Source organism: Schistocerca piceifrons, chromosome 7 (assembly GCF_021461385.2).
Source record: "Schistocerca piceifrons isolate TAMUIC-IGC-003096 chromosome 7, iqSchPice1.1, whole genome shotgun sequence".
In the NCBI taxonomy this organism is placed as follows: Eukaryota; Metazoa; Arthropoda; class Insecta; order Orthoptera; family Acrididae; genus Schistocerca; species Schistocerca piceifrons.
Genome location: NC_060144.1, coordinates 443,012,930 through 443,035,616, shown reverse-complemented (window position 1 = coordinate 443,035,616; position 22,687 = coordinate 443,012,930). Strand labels below are relative to the sequence as shown.

Genomic DNA, 22,687 nt, shown 5'->3' with positions numbered 1-22,687 from the left:
TATTTAAAAAGAAATATGTTTTTCGGGTTTTCGGGAGAGTAAAAGGAAATAAGGAACTAAACTAAACCAACCGAAATCGATAACTAAACCGATATTTAACATAAAAGCACGGATATAGAATATAATAATAAATAAATAAATAATATTTTTGATTAACTAACCAATAATAATTTAATAAACTCCAGAACTCCAGATGTTTCAGAGGAGGCTAAGAGGGGCGCATGTTGTATGTACACGGACACGTCCATCTAATAGTAATATAACGGCCGCAGAGAAGGCTGTTTTGCGTCCGCTTAGAGGTGATGGATATTTTTATTTTATCCGCTGACAAGGCCAATGCTACAGCTTTTCTGGACCAGCAGAATTACGTTCAAAAGCTGCAGTGCTTACTATCTGATTTAACGCATATCAGGATCAGTGTTAACCTCACAAAAGTTTTGAGTGAAAGACTAACAAGCTCCTGAAGAAAAGTTCCTTGTCACAGGAGCTCCTCATGGGTCTTCATACCATTGTGCTGTTGCTCCCTAGGTTATATGGCCTTCCTAAGGTGCACAAAGAAGGGGTTCCTCTTCTTCCGATTGTGAATGACATTAGTATTCCGATATACTCTGCTGAGCCCGCTAGTTGGTCGACGTCAGCATAACATTAATAACTCGGCGGATTTTTATACATTGATTAGAGTTAATGCGTTTGAACGACTCTCGTATTATAGTAAGTTTTGATGCAGTCTCTCTCCTGACTTGTGTTCCTCTGATTCGTTGCAGTTAACTGAGGTTAGGTATGGTGTTAAATTAACGAACCTATTTCAACATGTGTTGACTTCGACTTACTTTTTATTCAGTCACCAGTACTATAAGCAGACAGATGGAGTAGCGATGGGAAGGTCGTTGTCACCTCTTTGTGCCAGGAGGGCTTCGAAGAAACTTTCTAGGAGTAGGCTGCTATGAAGCGTGCGTTTTCTTTCTTTTTTTCAAATATGTAAACGATACTTGATGGTTGTGAGAATTTTAAATGAATTTTTAAAACTCCTGGGTTCAATATACCAAAATATTCGTTTCACGATGGAAGCGGAAAAGGACGGCTGCCATACCTTACTTGATATTCTGGCGAGGAGGAATGTTAATGGTACGTTGGGACATGCTGTTTATAGAAAGTCTGCTCGCACTCACTTGCATTCACAGTCTGGTAGTTGCCACCATTCGGCTCAACGTGAAGGGCTACTCCGTGCCTTGCTTCACAGGGCTATCATCATTGTATAACCTGAGAGTTTGTCAGCTCATTTAGCCCATCTAGAGGTCATCTTCCGTCAGAATGGATACAGTGAAAGGAAGATTAGAAGTGCATTGCGCTAATGACCAACCGGGAACCGGCTGAGTGATGATAATATCGAGTTGTGACCTACGCCTGTAGCTTTTATGACTTGCGCAAGGAGCATCTCCACCAAGACTGCTCGTGGGGTTAGTGTTTGCAAAAAATGTTCAACTGTGTGTGAGTTCCTAAAGGACCAAACTGCTGAGGTCATTGGTCCCTATGCCGACACACTACTTAACCTAACTTATGCTAGGAACAACACACACACACCCATGCCCGAGGGAGGACTCGAACCTCCGGCGGGAGTGGCCGCGCAGTCCGTGACATGGTGCCTCGAACCGCATGACCACTCCAGCGGTTAAGTAAATTGAACACTGTATATGTCGCGAAAACCTCAGGTCTGCACGGGTGACGTTTTACAATTCCTCCGGAAATTCATAGTGAGAAAATCTGTGATACTCAGCACTTGTTAATATATTTGGTAAAGTGTGCGACCCTAGAGTCCGCCACAGATAATTCATGCCCATATACTCTATTGATAGTGAAACGACGTTGATGCCTCGCATCCATGATTGCTCGAGTATGTCCAAACGTGCGTGTTGTGATAATTTATTATGCCATCTCACGTGAACAGCGGGCCACCAACGCATCGCGCGACATTACTTCGCCGCAATATGTCGTGGCAATGGCCTGGTCGAACAAGCCTGGTATTTTGGAGTCCCATTTCACCGAAACAGAATCCATCAGGATTTCTGGCGTTGATGGCTGTTAAGGGCATTATGTATGACCAAGCCATGGACAATGTGCAGCTGTTACAGGAGCGTCGTAATAATGTTTGTGACGCAATACCAATGGAGCCAGTTGTATTAGTGATATAGGGTTGTCAGCATGTGCCGCAACCTCATGCAGCACTGCCATTCGGTCTATTTTTGAGTACCGGTAACAGACAGATGGGAACGAGAGGTCAGATTAACCCACATTTGAAAAGGAATAGATTTCTGGACATACAATTACGTGGAACTTTCTTCTCGTTAATATCAATATACCTCCTACAGGAATATGACACATTTTGAAGACACTTTATATACGAGGATACAGAGGGTGTCCGGAAGTATGGACACACTAATACTGTAACACACTACCATGCTTAATGTGCCGTACGAAAACTGTTGCCATTCAGAACAAAACAGCTTCCAATTGTCTCCAAACGTATGTATACAGGTCCTGTACAGTTTTCGAGGGGATTCTACACAACAATTCACGCAAACTAGTGGCTGATAACAGGAACGAATCGCTCTCATAATCCTTGGCAATTTTGCGAACCAGTAGAGTGACCGTGGGGCTCATGGAATACCACGATATCGTTGCACAAATGGTCACCGAACTCTCCCCATGTTTCAGCCTTGGCAGGTAGCAGTCTGCATCATAGGCCTGGGACGGTGTCCGCCAGTCGTAAACTCGTCCAGAATTTTGAATCAATGTTAAAGGAGACTTATACGGCCAAATGACTTTCTTCAATTGCTCCATAGACCTGGTTTCATGGCTTCAGTACCATGTGATCAGCCATTGGAATTTGAAGCACAGATGATTCATTATGTAATTCCATCTAGCCATTCAGCTCCCTGATTATAGAACTCCCTTCGTGTTACTCAAGTGCTGAACAGTTTGCGAGTGAGACTGATATTCTGTATTGACTTACGCAGCTGTCGTCCTTTTATATTCCGCCAGACTTTTCATCCATGACTACCTATCAGAATCACTCAAGACACGCTTTCGCCTGCGTTGTGGCTTAGCTGATAATATTTTTTCGTTTTTCATGAAAGGGGTATAGATTGTCGATACCATACTTGTTGACAAAACAAACACTTCGGCTACCTAGGCTACGGAAGCGGCTACCATTCGAGCACCAACAATTTTCCCATGTTCGAATGCTCTGAGCTCCGACATAATGCACTCACAACTTCTGTTCCACACACTACTGACACTTGCAACGTGTTGAGAAGGTTGCACAGGCGCCGTTGATGGTTAAGGTAATGCGGCCAGTAAATATAGCATCATACTTGCTCCCAGTCCAGCTGTGTACAAGCTGCCAACCTAGATGGCACGTTGACACAATGAGTGAACCAAAGTGCTCTCACTCTGGTTAATGACAATGTGGGCAGTTAGTATATAACGTACTGTCGAAGCTTCCAGTGCAACTGTTTACTCGCTTCCACCGCTGATGGGACGCAAACACACGAGTGAACCGAAGCGCTCTCACGCTCAGGTGTAATGATAATGTGGTCGTTTAATGTTAATGTGGCCGGTTAATGTATGTATGCTGCCATCCCCGATGGTGCGCCAACCGACGATGAGGGAAGCAAAGCGCTCTCACGCTCAGGTGCACTGATATTGCAGTCAGTTAATGATAATGTGGCCAGTTAATATAATATCGTACTGTCAATGCTCCTAGTGCAATTGTGCATACCTTCTCACCCCTGATGCAATGACATACAATGAGCGAGCTGTAGCGCTCTCACTGCCAGGTGCAATAATAGTATGGTCAGTTAAAGATAATGAGGTCGGTTAATATAGCGTCATACTGTCGATGATCCCAGCGAAACTATGTATATACCACCACCTCTGATTGCACTCCGACTCTTGATGATGGCCTATTAACATAGCACCATATTTTCAATGCTCACAGTGCAATTGTGTGTATGCTGTCACACTCGATGGCGCGCCGTCATACAACGAGTGAACCAAAGCGCTCTTACTCTGATTAATGACAGTGTGGGCGGTTAATATAGTATGGTACTGTCGATGCTCCCAACACCGTTGGGTACATGTTGCCACGGTTGATGGCACACAAATTGACAAGGAGCTAGCCACAACGCGTACACTCCAGTGTGCAATGAAAAGATGGTCAATTAATGTTTTTTTGTGATATGTTACAATACAGCATGACCGGTTTTGTGTGGTCTAACTGTGTTGGTGAGGCAGTAAATTTATCCACAGGGCAGTGACGCTGCGTCACTGCAATACACTTCGAGTCCCGTACCACCCTCCAACGGTGACAGTACTACATCAGTCAGGCAGAAAAATTTAGCCCGACATGGGCAGGTAGGGTGGGATGCATTGAACGTAGAATGGGGGGGTCGGTCCCGCCAAAGGATGCATCTGTAGTGGGAGTGCCAGGCCTATCGTTAGCCATGGTCGGAATCCGATTCCTCTAGGATGGCTAGAAGAACCGATGTCGATGCCAGCGACGTGGAAGTGTGGTCACAGCGTGGTGTAAATCATGGTTAGTGTCCCTCAGGGCATTCACTTTCTCATAGAGCCGCCGCGCGTTGTTCTGTATGGTCGTCTTGAGGGGGACGATATCCGCTTCCTCGTGGAGGGTCACAATTCTCGTGAGTGGCGGGGCGTGCGGACTCCACCTTAGAACCTTGTTCTGCAAGTGCTGTAACGTCCGCATTCTGGTGACACTAATCGTGGCCAGTGCAGCAGAGCCATACGTGAGGGCAAGCAGGATAACTGTTCGGTAAATGCGGAGCTTGGTGTGCAGGTTAAGTTCTCTACTGCGGAAGAGTGGGTACAAAGCCCTGATCAGCTCTTGCCCCTTGTTGGCGACATACTTCGCATGACATGTAGTATTATTGTAATTGTAGCTGCGAGAGAGCTTCACATTGATTACAAAATCATTATCAGAACATTCTGCTTGTTTCTTTTCTGAAGGAATGCAAAATACAGTCCTATGTCTTCATTCTTACACATGTATAGTTAATTAAAATCCTGTTCTCATATATTTCAAAACGAAGTAGGTCGATGTGTACAAGTCGCTGGAATATTCATTTGTCTCATCTGGCTTCGTTTACACTGAGTCAGATGTTCTTTGATGTGGGCACGCTGCATCTGTTTTCGACAATTGCTGGATCACAGCAAGAGGGCGGTTGTTATCTTATAAGTAGGAATAAGAATATTATTTAATAAAAAGCAAATAAAATTCCCACTGCTGGCCCGACTTGTCATCTTGCGGTTGAATGTACACTGTAAAACATAGAAACTGTTTCTGAATACGGTGCAGGGCCGGATTATGTCAGGATGGTATACGTATGCAGACACATCAATACACAAACTACAGGAGTGGCTGACAACCTCCCCTTGCAATAGAGTTCGTAGAAGGGCGAAAACCACCGTATCTCTTCTGTTCAAAAAACACGAAAAACAGCTGAGTGTATGTGTAGTGCTAACAGGAACCACGGACTGTTTGCGTTCTCTTAATGACATTGCTCTGGTTTGGAGCTGCCCGACGTATTTTCGGCTCTGTCTTTCTATGTATTCTGTGCTTCATCTTGAACTATTGGTTCTCGCTTTTCTTCTTGTCCTCATAGTATTCACCTCTTACACGGTTCTCTTCTCTAAATTACAGCAAGTTAATGCAACAATTGTGAAGCAATAGTCCTCTAGAAAGTTCCGATTTCTTCTCACTTCGTCATATTGTTACCGTGGTCTGGATCTCCGTACATTCTTCTTCAACTTCTTCGCCTTTAACTACAACGAAATCTGTTCTTCCTCCCACAAAAATAATAAATTTTTCACTAATTAACTCCGCGGTCACGCCCGTCTGTCGATGCACATCACAGTTCGTATAGAGACTGATCCTTTCACTTCTTATTTCTGCACTTATAGATATTTTTCATAGGTTAAATGTTCCCCACAAGACAAAAGCTTCAGGACACACAAATGTTACACGTAATTGCACTGACAGAATAATATTAGGGATTCATATAAAATTTTTCCTTACATTTTCACTTAAACTAAGGCATGAAATAAATAAAAGCAACTAAAATGATTGGCTACACACAAATGTTGTACATTCCACCCGAGCATTAGACTGGGAAGATGCTGTTTTGTGATCAAAGCAGGGGATGAAAATATGCCCGTTATAGATTAAGAATGACAAAGTACCCTCTGGTATGCATCATATGGTGGCTTACTGAATGTGTAGGTATATGTGGGTTTGGAAGGGATATGACAAAAAATCGCTAACTTTAGTTTGAAGTACCATCTCCATCCCCACTGCCATGCCGCTCCATGGGATCTAGATAGGATAAATCCGGGAGAGATGGTGCACTTATTCAAAATCATTATGGGAAGTCCCATGGTGCACTTTTAATTTTTTTTTGGTACGACTAAACACACCAATTGCTATGACAAACAGTTTTTCTGGAGTTTTCAATGTAATATTTAAACGTAATATTCGACGATGAAATTATCAAATTATCTTTACATTTAGGGCCCTATCGCTTACGCTATGGGTGATATGCTGCAGCCTAGAAATCCTCAAAAACATCCATTTTTTCAGACAAAACCTCTATGTATATACTTATAAATAGATTTTTGGTTTTTAAATATGTTGTGGGAAGAAGAGAAAAAAATTAACTGTTAACAATAGTTTTTCTTAATGATAGTTATGTATCTAATTAGTTTACTGGTTTAGATAAGTAGTTTACTTGTTGATAGTTGCAAACATTAAAACCAAGATATATGTTACCTTTATTCAGCAGACTCAAATACTCCTAGTCATACGTTAAATCAAAAACAGAAGTAATATTCATAAATTTTTATTAGATATTTTAATCTAAAAGTTTAAAATATAATTTCATTTACAAATTGGCTATACTCATTTTTTCAGTATCTGACGAACTAATTTTGAGTCATTGGCTAATATATATTTATATTCGTTAGCTATTCTTGCTTCATAAATCAAACAGCTATTTAAAACTGCTATTTGATTTATTCAGCCGATATATGTACCGGATTTTATTGCTGCATGCATTCCGATTTGTTTGTTAGAGACGCCGCACCTTACAAATAAATGTCTCTGATAGCACAAGTGGCCGTACTCGAATCAAAACACGCCCAACAGAAATTACGGTTTATGAAAATACTCAAATATTTGGAAATATTTCACTATTTAGCGTAGACTATGAACTAATCCTGACACTGAAAAGGCTTTGAAGGGATATTTACAGACTCACTTCAGTTATTCCCCCAAAGCTTAAGTAAAACGTACTCAATCGGAACGTAAACACTTTTATTAGGGCATGGCGTCGACAGAGAAACTGCACTGCCGATGCGCGCACACTTTGTCGATGTACACCGAAACTAGGCGAGGCTGTGCGCAGCCTATACCGCATGCGGCGCCACTCCCGTATTTACCCTACAAGCTGTGGAATAAGGACGTGTCTTCCCATCCCTTCCTACCAATCATTAACACCCAATGGGATGCTTTACAAATTGATTCCAGAATGACATTACACTATATAAGATCTGAAAAAGGCACTGTCCCATTAACACATACCTACGCCTCCCTGATCAAAACCACGTTCAACAAAGCTAAAACCGCTGACACAAACGTTATATTCTACATCCTGTTCCACTTCCTTCACGCGCTTCGAAAGGTTCTTTTAACCAGTTGAGTCCTAACAACATGAAAAAATGTTATTTAAAAATTTCCGCAAAATTTACCTTCACAGTGGGCAACCAATATAAGAAGAAACTGAAAAAAGCGAACACTCAATTGTTTCAGGTAGGTGGTTTCGCTTTAGAACCACTGGGATACACAGTTTTCAACCACATATCATTTAATATGATACATTTGAAAGCAATTTCGCATTATTCCTAGATTCAGTCTCAAATTTCTGAACACCTATGAACTCATAATGCCCAAAACAAATTATAATCCTAAATGAAAAGCAAAAATGATCCTAAAATTTAAAAAATTTATAGTAAAAGAACATATTGCTCCAGTAGTTTCATATTGGAACCACTCATAAAATCAGTAGTATGAACTCAGATTTACTTTACAATAAAGATATACTTATTTTCGCTGTCAATAATCTTCTCAATATGACAACTATAAAAAAACTACGGGGCACAATCTCCTACAGTCATGTAACACAGTCTCCGCACAGACTGTTGCTTTGAACACCGTAAATGCATGCTTAATGCCTTTTTCGGGGAACTGCCTCAGTGTACCACTAGATGCCTCTGTCTTGCAGTAGCGTCATAGGTTTCATGCCAAAGGCACTGGCTCTTCATAACAAAATTAATAAGCCTAGTTCTCCCTGCTCCACAATGACATACCAAGAAACAGTGTCCACTAAACGCCTGTTGGCAGGCTGTGAAGCACAAGAGTACCGGTACTGGCAGACTTCTGTGCGATCTGAATAGGACCTCGACGGGAAACAGGTTTTTCGTACTGAGTTCCTGTTTTTGGTCGAGCTGATGAGACATATCGCTTAATTTGTCTTTCGAAGAAATGGTGCGGTTGATGAATGCGGACGGAACTATTTGCATCCTCCTGTCGATAATGGCACTACGAAATTAGATGTGTGAGTCCAAAGCGCCGCCATTATTTTCTTTGTAAAAGAAAAAGGAGATCTGTTTTAGTTAAAATAGAATTCTTGTTCTTCGTGTAGAGGAGAGTCACAGAAGACGGTGAAAGTAGAATTCAGTTTCCATCTCTTAGTTACTCTAAATAATAAGCTGTTCAATACCCAAAAATCTCGAACTTTGTATCTGCAACTGATTCGTTGAATCTGAATCGGTCTGTACTTGGAACTACCGGTATTATGACTTTCCGTACAGTTGCTGAGAGTGGAATAGCTATAGAGCTAATCGAGCTTGGACTCAGCTCGGTATGAACTATTTCAAATAGACCAGTACCGCGTAGATTAATTCTAAATCGCTTACTCACCATTTCGCACAATGATACTAGCAGTGTGACATCTAAAAGAACCTCATTTGTGGGAAATCACGTATGAGGATTTCAGTAGAAACTTTGTTTTTTTAAATGAAAAAGAATAAAAGAATTAAAGTATTAAAGATGCCATGGCTGAAATGTGAAGTTTAAGTATTTAACTTTCGCTGAGGATATAGTCAATCGAAAATGTAGTACCATAAGGTTTTCGTTAATCATCAAAAAATTTAGATTTATCACATAGCCATCATATTATAGGTTATGAGTCGTACCATTTTACTCTTATTAAGAAATTAAGAATTTAAATAAAAACCAATTATCTTTTCAGATATAATTATGTATAAGTTGTCTTTGCAATGTACAACCGTACCTAAGATTTTATGTACGTAATTATTTGAAGTGTAAGTCGGCACTTCTTTCCAGTCATTAATGATCTGTTTCGTAATTTCCGGTGGATTCAACTTAGTTTTTCATGAATTGAATATCTTTTTCGTTTCCTCTCCTTTTCTTGGTTTGATCTGTCTTTTCCTTCCACAAAGACTTAATCTTAGAATATTTGACTGCTTCATTATCTTCACTGTAAGACGTGCAGTGGAATGACCTAAAGGGAACTTCTTGGCGAACCGTTAACATTTTTACAATTCCAGTGTTAAAATTGTTAAGGTCTGTGTTCATCGTGAAATGTTCCCCGTGATCACTCGAAAAGTCTTTGGAATCAGTGAAATCGCCACATCAAAATGCGGCGGATTCTTCTTCTCGCTTCTAATCAGTGAACATGTTAGTGTGGAATGTATATTGGGCCTGACTTACTTGATCACCTTATCTCTGTTCCGACTAGTGAACGCTCTCCGTCTCCTCCATTTTGAGTGTACCCTTTCATGAGGTATTTATGGGCAACTGACTTAATTTTCTTGAATTTATACAAGATGTACATATAGATGACAATTGTATACCTTCTTTATTTGTTGAGATCAGCAGTTGTTTGAATAACATATAAATTCTATGAATTTCCATTGTGTGAATTCACAGTTTGCGCGATTCTGAAGGCCTGTTTGCTTCCATCTCTCTCACGCCACGCGTACAACGTTCCTTATTTCAGTCTGTAGTCAAATATTTTCGAGTTTTGTTAGGCAGTCTACTTTTGTAATAGAATATTAAGATGTTTCCTTTAGGGACAGGAAGCTCCGCTTGTAAATAATGGGCACATCGGTGTCTGGAATCAGTTAACACGTTCTTTTTCGACGCCTCCAAGATTCTTCTCCAGTTGGTATAAATGATAACTCGTCAGTCTCTTGCTGCAAGATAATGTCATCAGAGCTTCCGTATGCCGTGTAAATTTCTCATTAATCTTTTTGGACATGAAAAAAGCTTTATTGATTTAAGAGTCGAATATTTCTTAAAACGAAGAGAGTACCAATATTATTACCATTTCTTTTGCAATCTTTTACGCAGTCTCCGCAGACCCTCGCAACAGGTTTCCTTCTTATATAAACTCGCGAGATGTCAACGGTCCTAGAGAATGGCTCTCAACGCAGGCAACTAATTTAAAGTGTGCGCGCATGCCTTTTTTAATGTTACCGTCAACACAGCCACGGTTATATTATCAGCCCGGAAGATCCTATAGCAGAAATACAAAGCTGGTTGAAATCTTTAGTCGGTTAACATCCAAAGTTCCCATAAACACAATAAACTTATTCACGGTCCATGGTTTAACACTCACAAATGGTACGATTTGTAAAGTTTTCCTTCGTATCGATGGATTGCTTTATCTTTCCTCTGGTGTTAATATTATTTTCGGCTGCGAGGTATTCTTCAGTGGTGATACCAGCTGGCCGGAGAGTTTGATCACAATCCGGGTGAAGGTTATTTTTCAGTTGTTGGTCTTCGTAAGTAAAGAACTTCATGCTTTCGGTACACTTCAATGGAATCTTCTTTGGAGCTCGGCTTATTTATTTCTGTATTTCCTTTAGCTGTCGCTGTTGTTCTTAGATGAATCGTATTCTGCTTCTAATGTCGGATATTTGTATCGTTCAAGCTAAATTAGGATCTTCTATGCTGTCGTCGCTATTAAGAATGAGTTCATAGTTATCGTTGTCTGGTTGGAAGTAACTTCTTCTCTTTCAGCATTTGACTAGACGAGAAGACGGCAGAATCCTTTTTCCACGAGAACTAATTCTGCTCACTTATGGACTGCAAGCATTGAGCTTATTAGTAGCAGCACAGTAGCCCAACATTTCCACTGTCAGTATGTTTCTTAAAATTAAGGCAAGCACCTTTATTACAACTTCCCTTTATAGTTTTATCTGTTCCTTCCGTCTTTGGCAGCCGCTGTTTCTGGATGGTCCTCAGTGTTTTGTACCTTGGCAATCAAAATCATTTTTCAGCCTCTCCCATTGAAACCTGGGATTGACATGTTGATTTTAACGCCAAAATATACTACAAAAGTAAATATAAATAAATATAAAGGAAATTATGCTTTTAGAATAAGTCAACTTTTCTGTTTGGTGGAACGTTACAAATGAAAATAACAGACATGAGAAATGCTGATAGTTCGACATGATTAGAGAAGTAATGCGAGTTTATAAAATCCTGACGGCAAGCAATGTGAAAAGTACAAATTCAGTACTCTAGTAACATGGTAATTAGAAAATGCTACGGAAAAACGACAAGCAATGAAACAATTCAAAAACTCAATCTACACACAGTCTACTACACAATGGCTTTGTGCCAGCTAAGGGATTCCTAATAGTCACAATGCTGGACAAGCCGATCCCCTCTTTTTCCTCCAACTGTTACAAAAACCATCGCTCGGCAGGTCTGCTCACTAAGATAATCCCACTTACAAAGATCTGTAGAGCACATTCCGCACTATTTGTTTGTAGCGCTAATTAAAAATTCGTATTTTTTTGAGATGTCACACTGATAGTGCCGGTGTCCGATTTGTGTGCTACCTAAGCACAACACAGGAAGACAACGTCAGAGCTAACATTCAACTAATAATCCTATCAGATTTAGAACGATAGTTTTTGAAAGCATACTTCTTGATCAGCAGTACATTCTGCCCTACCGAAGGAATCTTCGAACTGCAGTTAAAATGTTCTTTTCTGCAACGCGTGACAAATTTGAAACATAATTTTTGGATAGTTTTCAAAAAAATACGTATATTGTCTCCCTAGAACGGAATAGTTTCTTACCAGAAACTGCCTGCAGCGCCTGATAATTATCTTCCACCTATGAGAATGAGAAACAGTCTTAAAACTCATTCCCGCTTTTGACGGAAAGACCCGATGATAACCGAGTTTTGGACACGGCAAATCATTCCTAATACCGTAATGAAACTCACCGTATGAACAGGAGACAGAAGTGTAAAATAATGTGAACAGATTTAACATAATACGTAGGACAATTTACAGACGCGGAGGGCAATTTACAAGGACGTGAAACCTAAAACATGAAGATAATCACGTACAAATTACGAAGTGGAGCTTTGGTTACGGAATTTGACCCACATTCAGGAGAAGCGGTGTTCCAATTGTCATCCAGCCAACGTTTTTTGCTTTTCTGTGATCCCTGTGAATTGATTGATTTTTATCTACAGCGGCTGTTTCTTCCAAGAATTCGAGGTGGTTCAACTTTCTTATCACTTAGGAAGACAGCAAAATAGCTAGCAGTCGATTTTGCGAACTGTGTTCCTAATGTGAAGCCTCTTATTGCTTCATTTTCATTCACTTAGTCTCAGTTATCACAATGAAATCAGACGCAGGTATATGTTGTTGCTTTCCACAACATGCAGTAAATATAAAAATAGTCTCTTGTCAGTGTGTGCTGTAGTGTCAGGATGAAATCATAAAAGGCTTCGAAAACAACTGAAAATAAATGACAAGCACAACTCCGCAGAACATCGATTAGTTGGCTGCCGACCCCTACTCCTCCCCTCTCTCGTCATTCAAAAAACTACCTCAACTTAGGTGTACTACAGCAGTTGCCTCTAACTGATTTGCTCACTAGTGTGTCCCTCATAACGGAAAGGCCTCAGTCACAGCCAATCAATTCGACTTATATTGAGCAGGTCGCTTGCGTGCAACCTAAAATGAAAAACTGTAAGAAATTTCGTCTCAATATCCTCGTTTTCGAGAAAATTCACCTAAAATCGATCAAAACTGACAGGATAGATAGATTATTGAAAACTGATCATTTTGCAGTATCATATATGGGGTTCGCAAATGCATATCATCCTAGAAATCAAGAAAAGAAAAATTTTTTACTTCCGCTTATGTACCCGCAAGATGAACGCTGTGCAACGAAGGTGCTGCCTGGCGTAGCGACCTAGGCATGTGGATGGGGAGCAGAGAACCTTTCTTTGATCTAAAAGTAGATAATTTTTTTTCATTTGTATTCTATCCGTTTTGAAACTGGTAGGAGTAGGAGGGTTAAAACGGTATGTAAATCAATTGCGGCACCAAGACAATCGACTGAATGCAATTTTCGCGCAGTCACACACACACACACACACACACACACACACACACACATGAGCGAGAGGGGTTATCGGAATGGAACGGTTTACATATACAGACACACAAATGATTATAGTTTTTTAAAAAAAAGGGTGATTTATTCAAAAAGAAGTGCTTCATCCGGCCCTTATGGATACAATTGTTTAGCCTGGCATTGATTGGCACAGTCGTTGGATGTCTTTGCGAGGGATACCGAGTCAAATTCTAGTGCATTAGATCCTAAAACTACTGAAGTCATTGGAGGGCCCTGCCCATAATGCTCCAACAATTCTCAGTTGAGGAAATATTCGGCGACCGCGTAGGCCAATGTAGGGCTTGGCAGGCACGAAGACAACCAGGAGAAGCCCTGATCGTTTGTGGGCGGACATTATCTGGCTGAAATGTACGTCAACAATATTTTGCCTTGAAGGGTGGTGTGCTGTAAGGCTGACGCGAATGCCAACCAAAGGGGTCATGCTATGAAAAGAATTGACACCCCAGACCATCACCCCTTGTTGTCGGACTTTATAGCGGTACGCAGTCAGACTGGGATCCTACCGCTGTCTGCAGAGACGTCTGCTGGCCATCGGGACTCATTGCGAAGCGGGGCTCGTCGCTGAAGACAATTCTTCTCCAGTCAACGAAATTCCTGGTCGAAGACTTATGGCGTTGCTACTTTCTTATAGATAACTCCGTCATTTGCAACAGTCTTAAAGATCTTCCGATGCTTTCTGCCAGATCATTGCCCGTCCGGCTAGACCCGCGGTCTAACGCGCTGCTACCCGAGCGGGAAGGCGTGCCGCTTCCCGGCACGAACCCGCCCAGCGGATTAGTGTAGAGGTCCGGTGTGGCAGCCAGCCTGTAGATGGTGGTACGTGGTTCCCCTTTTGGTACCACACTTAACCAGAATATCTCAGATACCGTAAACGAAGAAGAGGGATGGAATCATGATTGGTAGTCACAATTTAAAATTAAGACAGTTTATTGACATTACGCCTTTTAAGGAATTTGCCAAATGTGCACGAGCCACTAGATAAAGCTTTGCAAATACGGTTAGAAATCCAACGTACTCAGTACTTAAATAAACAGTCCCTTAAAAGAAAGTTATAAAAAACTTAACGTGCCAGGCATTTATAGAAACCTTAAGCATAGCAATTATCTATTACTTCACACAGCCGCTTCATCAAACTCCTTAAAACCAGTTATTACATCAAGATAACCACACTTAAGATTCTTCACTAAAATACCGTTAGAAACTTACTATTTCAATCCGTTAAAGATGCACACGTTAAAAGGTCAATTTCAAACTTAACTTTGACGTGCACTAATACCCCTCGCTATATTTTCCCTTTAAACAGAATTACTGACAAACTTCAGAAATTCAAAATCCCACATAAGATTTCCCTCAAAACACATATAATGAAAACGGTTACCAATAAAGTGTGACTTAATGACACTTCAACACTAGTGCCAAACTAAGATCCAATTACATAACATAACAGAACCACTTACATAAAAAACTGCAACGGAAACACTGATCTTTAAAAATGAATGTTCACGTGCTCAGACGTGTTAATAAAAGACTACCAGAAAGAGCCGCGCAAGGAACTCAGCATATGCTATGCAATTTAAAGTTAAACCAGTTGCCAAATATAATGGTTCAAATGGTTCTGAGCACTGTGAGACTTAAAGGCTGTGGTCATCAGTCCCCTAGAACTTAGAACCAATTAAACCTAACTAACCTAAGGACAGCACACACATCCATGCCCGAGGCAGGATTCGAACCTGAGACCATAGCGGTCGCGCAGTTCCAGACTGTAGCGCCTAGAACCGCTCGGCCACTACGGCCGGCAAACCAGTTGCGAGTCGCTAATACTTAGGAAACAGGTTCGTATAAGAAAAGGTTACATACAATATATATTTATATACCTACCAGCTTAACCCACCTTGCTGGAAGGAAGTAAAATACTAAACTTTGGAAGGCGGTCTGTGAACAACTCCCGTTAGTGGCCAGATTCTTAAACACTGCCAGGCCTAGACATCGGATGACATTTCACTCCCCGCCAAGGCGCTGGCACAAACAAAGGTTTTATGTTCGAATCACAAAAACATTCCAATAAGAAGGAGATTAGTGTTTAACTTCCCGTCGACAACGAGGTCGGTAGAGACGGAGCGCAAGCTCGGGTGAGGAAAGGATGGGGAAGGAAATCGGCCGTGCCCTTTCACAGGAACCATCCCGGCATTTGCCTGAAGCGATTTAGGGAAATCACCGAAAACCTAAATCAGGATGGCCGGAGACGGGATTGAACCGTCGTCCTTCCGAATGCGAGTCCAGTGTGCTAACCACTGCGCCACCTCGCTCGGTACATTCCAATAACTCTGAAATAAAACCTTTGTCTCGATATATGGGTAAGTGTGTAAAAGAACACGTTACACTACTGACAAATTCGCAACTTTGACCTTAAGCGCCGGCCGTAGTGGCCGAGGGGCTCCACGCGCTTCAGTCTGGAACCACGCGACCGCTACGGTCGAAAGTTCGAATCCTGCCTCGGGCATGAGTGTGTGTGATGTCCTTAGGTTAGTTAGGTATAAGTAGTTCTAAGTTCTAGGGGACTGATGACCTCAGATGTTAAGTTCCTTAGTGCTCTGAGCCATTTGAACCTTAAGCATTTTACACATGGACAACTGTATTAATAGAGTGCAGCCTTTGAAAACGCCAACATAATATCATTTGATTACAAGAGACACAGAGCACTAGTAGAACTTCTGAGAAAACTTTCAAATAACGGCCACCAATTTAAGTAGGCCAACTGAAGTCTTCCACAGCATCTTTAAGTTCGGCTGTGAAAGTCTCACCATAATAATTAAATTTAAGTACCTCTGAGTGCGTCGGTCAACAAAACACAATTACGACCACTTAGTGCATATCACGCACACAATACGAAAGGGCGGGTTCCACAGCTTCACTTCAAATGTTTATCCCAACGAAGTCAGAGTACATGCATCTCCAAGCTGCCCATGTCGCCAAAACGCCCGACCAATTCCACACCACAACATATAACGGTCACCACGCTCGTTCGGCAGCCTTTGACACTCGTCTCCCAGCGAATCTCACGAGATCTCGAGGGTTACCCGTCTAAGGCTCATAACCCAATCGATTAACCAAGCCGTCTAAGGCGCTGCAGTCATGGACTGTGCGGCTGGTCCCGGCGGAGGTTCGAGTCCTCCCTCGGGCATGGGTATGTGTGTGTTTGTCCTTAAGATTATTTAAGTTAAGTGGTGTGTAAGCTTAGGGACTGATTACCTTAGCAGTTAAGTCCCATAAGATTTCACACACATTTGAACATTTCTTTCATAACCCAATCCCTTCGCCCGCTTACCCGGAAGATAAGAGACGCGAGAAACAAAGATAGCTTAGCTGAACCACAATCGATTTCAACGATACATGAACAAAATAACACTGGCGCCAGCTCGCCACGGCTCATATGGTTTTTAGGCGGTTTTCCATCTGCCCCGGTGAGTGCGGGCTGGTTTCCCTTATTCCAGTCTGATTGCCGGCCGTATACGGACCGACAACAAGGGATGATGCTCAGTGGTGTCACTTCCTTTCATAGCAGGACGACTTTGGCTGGCATTCGCGGCACTCTTACAGCACAACGCCCTTCAAGGCAAACCATCCTTGACGTGCATATCAGCCAGATAATCTCCTCCCCCCCCCCACCCCCTACCCCATACACACGCGATCAGGGTTTGTACTGGTTGTCTTCGTGCCTGCTAAACCCTACGTTGGCCTACGCGGTCGCCGAATCTCTCCTCAATTGAGAATTTTTGGAGCATTATGGGCAGGGCCTTCCAATCAGTTTAGTAGTTTTACGATCTAATGCACTAGAATATGGAAAGTTATCCCTCGCGAAGACATCCAACGACTATGTCAATCAATGCTAGGCTAAACAGTTGTTTCCATAAGGGCCGGAGCCGGACCAAATTGGTGACGCATTCCTTTTGAAGAAATCACCCAATTTTGGAAATTGTAATCATTTATGTGTCTACACATGTAAACCCTTCCATTCCGATAATTCCATCTCGCTCGTGTGTGTGTGTGTGTGTGCGTGTGTGTGTGCGCGCGCGCGCGCTAAGATTGCATTCATTCGATTCTCTTGGTGCCGCAATTGATTTACATACCGTTTTAACCCTCCTACTCCTATCAGTTTCAAAGCGGAAAGAAACTACTTGAAGATCAAAGAAAGGTTTACATTATAAACAGTAGCCAACCTATGATACTTTCTTGGCTTCTACCTGAAATTATCCACCCCTCTCGTCAGTTTTGATTCGACTGCACGTCGTGAAAGTTAGGGGCAGTTGAGTGAAGAAACGATGCGGGATCGTGGTGCTTTGAGTCAAAATATCTTGGAACCTTAAATGTTAGAGTGTACACAGAAGACCTGTTAAACAAGAGCCGAATCTATGACAATGAATACAGGACAAAGCAATGAATTAAAATATGTACCAAGCCGGGATTTGAATCCAGGACTCTTCTCATTCGGGTGATGCGCCATCCTGACGCTGCTACTAATAGACGTTCAGAGATTACTGTACTACGTCTACCTCCCTAATGTTGTTGTTGTTGCTGTGGTCTTCAGTCCTGAGACTGGTTTGATGCAGCTCACCATGCTACTCTATCCTGTGCAAGCTTCTTCATCTCCCAGTACCTACTGCAACCTACATCCTTCCGAATCTGTTTAGTGTATTCATCTCTTGGTCTCCCTCTACGATTTTTCCCTCCACGCTGCCCTCCAATACTAAACTGGTGATCCCTTGATGCCTCAGAACATGTCCTACCAACCGATCCCTTCTTCTTGTCAAGTTGTGCCACAAACTCTTCTTATCCCCAATCCTATTCAATACTTCCTCATTAGTTATGTAATCTACCCATCTTATCTTCAGCATTCTTCTGTAGCACCACGTTTCGAAAGCTTCTATTCTCTTCTTGTCCAAATTATTTATCGTCCATGTTTCACTTCCATACATGGCTACACTCCATACAAATACTTTCAGAAATGACTTCCTGACACTTAAATCTATACTCGATGTTAACAAATTTCTCTTCTTCAGAAACGCTTTCCTTGCCATTGCCAGTCTACATTTTATATCCTCTCTACTTCGACCATCATCAGTTATTTTGCTCCCCAGATAGCAAAACACCTTTACTAATTTAAGTGTATCATTTCCTAGTCTAATGCCCTCAACATCACCCGACTTAATTCGACTGCACTCCATTATCCTCGTTTTGCTTTTGTTGATGTTCATCTTATATCCTCCTTTCAAGACACTGTCCATTCCGTTCAACTGCTCTTCCTAGCCCTTTGCTGTCTCTGACAGAATTTCAATGTCATCGGCGAACCTCAAAGTTTTTATTTCTTTTCCATGGATTTTAATTCCTACTCTCAATTTTTCTTTTGTTTCCTTTACTGCTTGCTCAACATATAGACTGAATAATGTCGGGGACAGGCTACAACCCTGTCTCACTCCTTCCCAACCACTGCTTCCCTTTCATGTCTCTCGACTCTTATAACTGCCATCTGGTTTCTGTACATAATGTAAATAGCCTTTTGCTCCCTGTATTTTACCCCTGCCACCTTCAGAATTTGAAAAATTCCCTAATACAGACTCCAATTTGAACCTCAGTTCATCATTGATGCTCCTCTTCTTAACTTACATAAATACTGCAGAGTCTGTACCTTAAGCGTAGGTGATACATTAATCAGATAAAATAATATATTCCAGAGAGATATTATGTCTTACATATATCTGTTCATTATCGTAGATACTGTTGATAGTTAATGTCTTTCTGGAACATATGACTCGATCTGGTTAATGAGCCGAAAATGTTGGCCTTACTCTTATCGGTGTCATATGATGTATGTATTTGTGTCACGACGACAGACATGGTGTCCGCGCGTGGTGTGTCCCTGTTGCAGGCGAACACCCGGCGGCGATGCAGCACGGCAACAGTGGTCGGCGTTCGGCGCCGTCCGGCGGACTCTGCCTGGCTCTGGCTGCGTGGGCGGTGGCGGTCGCTGCCCTCGGCTCGCTTCTGTAGCCGCCCCCACCGCCCCCTCACCGCAAGACTGCTCCGAGTCGTCACCGAGAGCTGCCTCTGTCGGCCGGTGCCTCCGTCAGGAAACAACAGCTCGAGTGAACGCGACCACCCGGTGCCACCTGCCGGCACCGCAGTATCCTCTGGACATAATCGATGCGCGAGGTCGAAACTGGGCCTGGGAACAGCCCAAGTTCGTGCCTCTTTGTGCGCCCATGCAAAAGTGGAGTAACGGTGCCGGGGAGGATGGGGAGGCAGCGAGGTGAAAGAAAGGCAAGAAGCATCGCGTGCGCACTGCTACCTGCGGTCGTGTGGCGTGTATTTCGGTAGCCGGCGGGTCGCAACGGTGCTACGGCGCCTCTAACGGCGAGAACGCACGCCAGGCCACGCCGGGTGTGGCTTCCGTAACACCTCGCCTTCTCCGGACAGCACTGCAGTTTTCCGACACGGCGCGACCGCATATTAAAGTGTGCGAGTGTGTATGATGTTGCGGAACTGAGAATGTTGGTGTAACTACGAGTAAGGGTGAATGAACGTGCTACCTACCGTCGCAAATGGACGACTCATGTGAAGCAGGATGTTGCTGTTAATTTTTAAAATTCGTAGCATTTCACCTCACAGGAAGTGAGAAAAACTTTGCCTCTCGTAGTACACGTAATACCGTACAAAATTTATGGAAGAAAACAGAAATCAGTGACTGTTGCTGTAAATGCACATCCAATTCCTTGCGAAATGTCTTTTTTGTTTGCTGAGAATCTTCAAGTAAATAAGACAAAGTCTTACTAAAATATTTTGTGTCGATACCAATCGTTCTTGTGGGAATAGATTGCGAGGAATGACTCACAACTGCGCCACATTTTCGGGGATAATATGTCAAATTGTGGCCATATGCGACCGACGTTTATCGGATTTAACAAATATGTGGTTAATACAACGGCATCAACACAAAGGTAACCTCATCGGAGAGAATTTATAAGAAAATACTGTTTACCAGCACCTAAAAATGTGATGAACTTTGAAACGCTGTAGAGTTTCCCTGTGTAAAGCGTTATACAGTGCAGGAACTACGAATGCAATAGCCAGGTAAAATTCTGTAAGAACATGTGCGACAGTATGACAGTGACAGAAGCAGAAACTAGAAGTGATGGAAAGGTTGTATATTTTTCTTTAGAGGTTAAACGAGTATTCAGCTGTCCCAGCGTGCAGTGGTGGCAGTCAGACGAACCTATGTGTAAGACCGCAATTTAAAATGAGTTTCTCTAAACAATGAACAGCAGTCTTATTGCCTGTGTTGTAAAGTCAGATAAGCAAAGTAGCAGAAATAATGAAAGGAGCTTCTGGCCAGAATGACAGCCGTGTTGAACAGCAGAAACGTGTGCATAGGCATTAAGATGTCAGACGAGAACAGAAATTGTTTCAAGTGGGCTGAAATAAATCTGATGCTATTACCTGAAAATATTAAATTTAGCCACTTTGGCCTCTTGAGACTACCAGGCATTGGTGCTACTGAATTACATTTAGTTAAACATGGAACTTGTAATCTCAATTTAGCGAAACCTATGACGACGTCGCCAAATTTAAGAGGCGCTTTTCTCTTCCCAAATTGTGTTTAATACGTTATATACTTGTGCAATGTGTTGTACAGTGAAGCGTGATCGAAATAATAAACTGCCTTCAAAGCTTTTATGACCAGTGTAACACATTATGGCAATTTATCAATGCCAGATTAAACAACTATGTCAAAACCTGTAATATCTACCCGGCCCTGCTAAAAAACAAATAAATCTGTTGTCGAAGGCCCATACTGAAACATTCGATCCTTGGTTTTCAGGCATATACACAGCAGGTGTGCCATTGATATTTTCTATTTGCAACAAACAACTTTTGTCCTACTGAATTTCATTAATATCTTCTTCATATTACTTAAGTGTAATAAAGTCTCAAGCACTGACATCATGAGCTGTGAAGTGTTGCAGGTTTAAGAACATTTCTAATAATTTTGTCAAACCAAAGTTTGAACCAAGAAAAAAATCAAATTCATTACTGTAATACTCCTTCCATATCACTTCTGAATAATTTCTGAATGCATTGCATAGTTCCGCACAAATCAATGGCGTGACACAATTCCGAGTTGGATTTATCCCATTTCAGTTTCGTTTCAGTCTTGTAGGAGAAGGTTTTTATACGAGATTAGTTTGTGATCACATAATAATTTTTGTACTGAATCATGGTCTTTCTCTACGTTCTCAGAGGTGCAAAAGGAAATTGTCTGCGTCTCCAAAATCCTGTACATACCAATTCTGGTTCATACTGTGAAGGTAGATAACAAGACGAACAAGGAAGTTATTTCGCCACAGGCCCATAATGAAGTTTCATTTCACTTAGGAGAAATCCCTAGAACAAGAACATCAGTTTGTCTTCCTCTATTGTAAGTCTTCCTCGCTGTTCGTAATTTCCCCTTCGTTATGTGAGTGTGCTAGAACCGATGTGAAGCTCTATAAGGACTATGACAAATTGAATCCACTTAGTCGGGATAAGGGTGCCAGGAAAAACAATTGTAAGTCCAAATATACTGATCACCTACAGGTCATCGATTATCGAGGCATATACTTAAATCACCAAGCCGGATATGTCCAGGTTGGGTATCTATCAGATGTATTTTATAAATGATTTATCCACACCTCAGTTGTGGCAAACTTGGCATAGTTCAGTTATAGGACGGTCAATATTTGCTTACATCATCAATCATAAGCTTTCTTCTGACTGTAGAAGGTTAACTCTGGAAGAATATAGTTACTTTAGGAAGTATTCGTTATGAAAATGAAGAAAATGTGACAAACCCATTTCGTCCAGGTTCAGTTTACACAAAGAACATGCTATTGGCTGGAGATATAAGGACAAACAGAATTTCAATTTGTTACACTTGTAGTATACTCTGCAACCACCAACGACAGCCCATTTGAGATAACTGTACCGATATTTCGATTTATAAAAAATACTAGTTATAAGTGTTCGGTTGGCTCATAACCTCCTCGT

At 41.8% G+C, this 22,687-nt stretch overlaps 1 protein-coding gene across 1 annotated transcript in view; it reads left to right on the top strand.

Moving 5' to 3' along the window:
• Window positions 1-19,654, top strand: part of LOC124709000 (zwei Ig domain protein zig-8-like) — a 546,965-nt gene extending 527,311 nt beyond the window's left edge. Inside the window, exon 6 of the mRNA XM_047240633.1 lies at window positions 19,533-19,654. Coding sequence (XP_047096589.1) covers window positions 19,533-19,654 — 122 coding nt within the window. The remainder of the gene's footprint in view (window positions 1-19,532) is intronic.
• The last annotated feature ends 3,033 nt before the right edge of the window (window positions 19,655-22,687 follow it).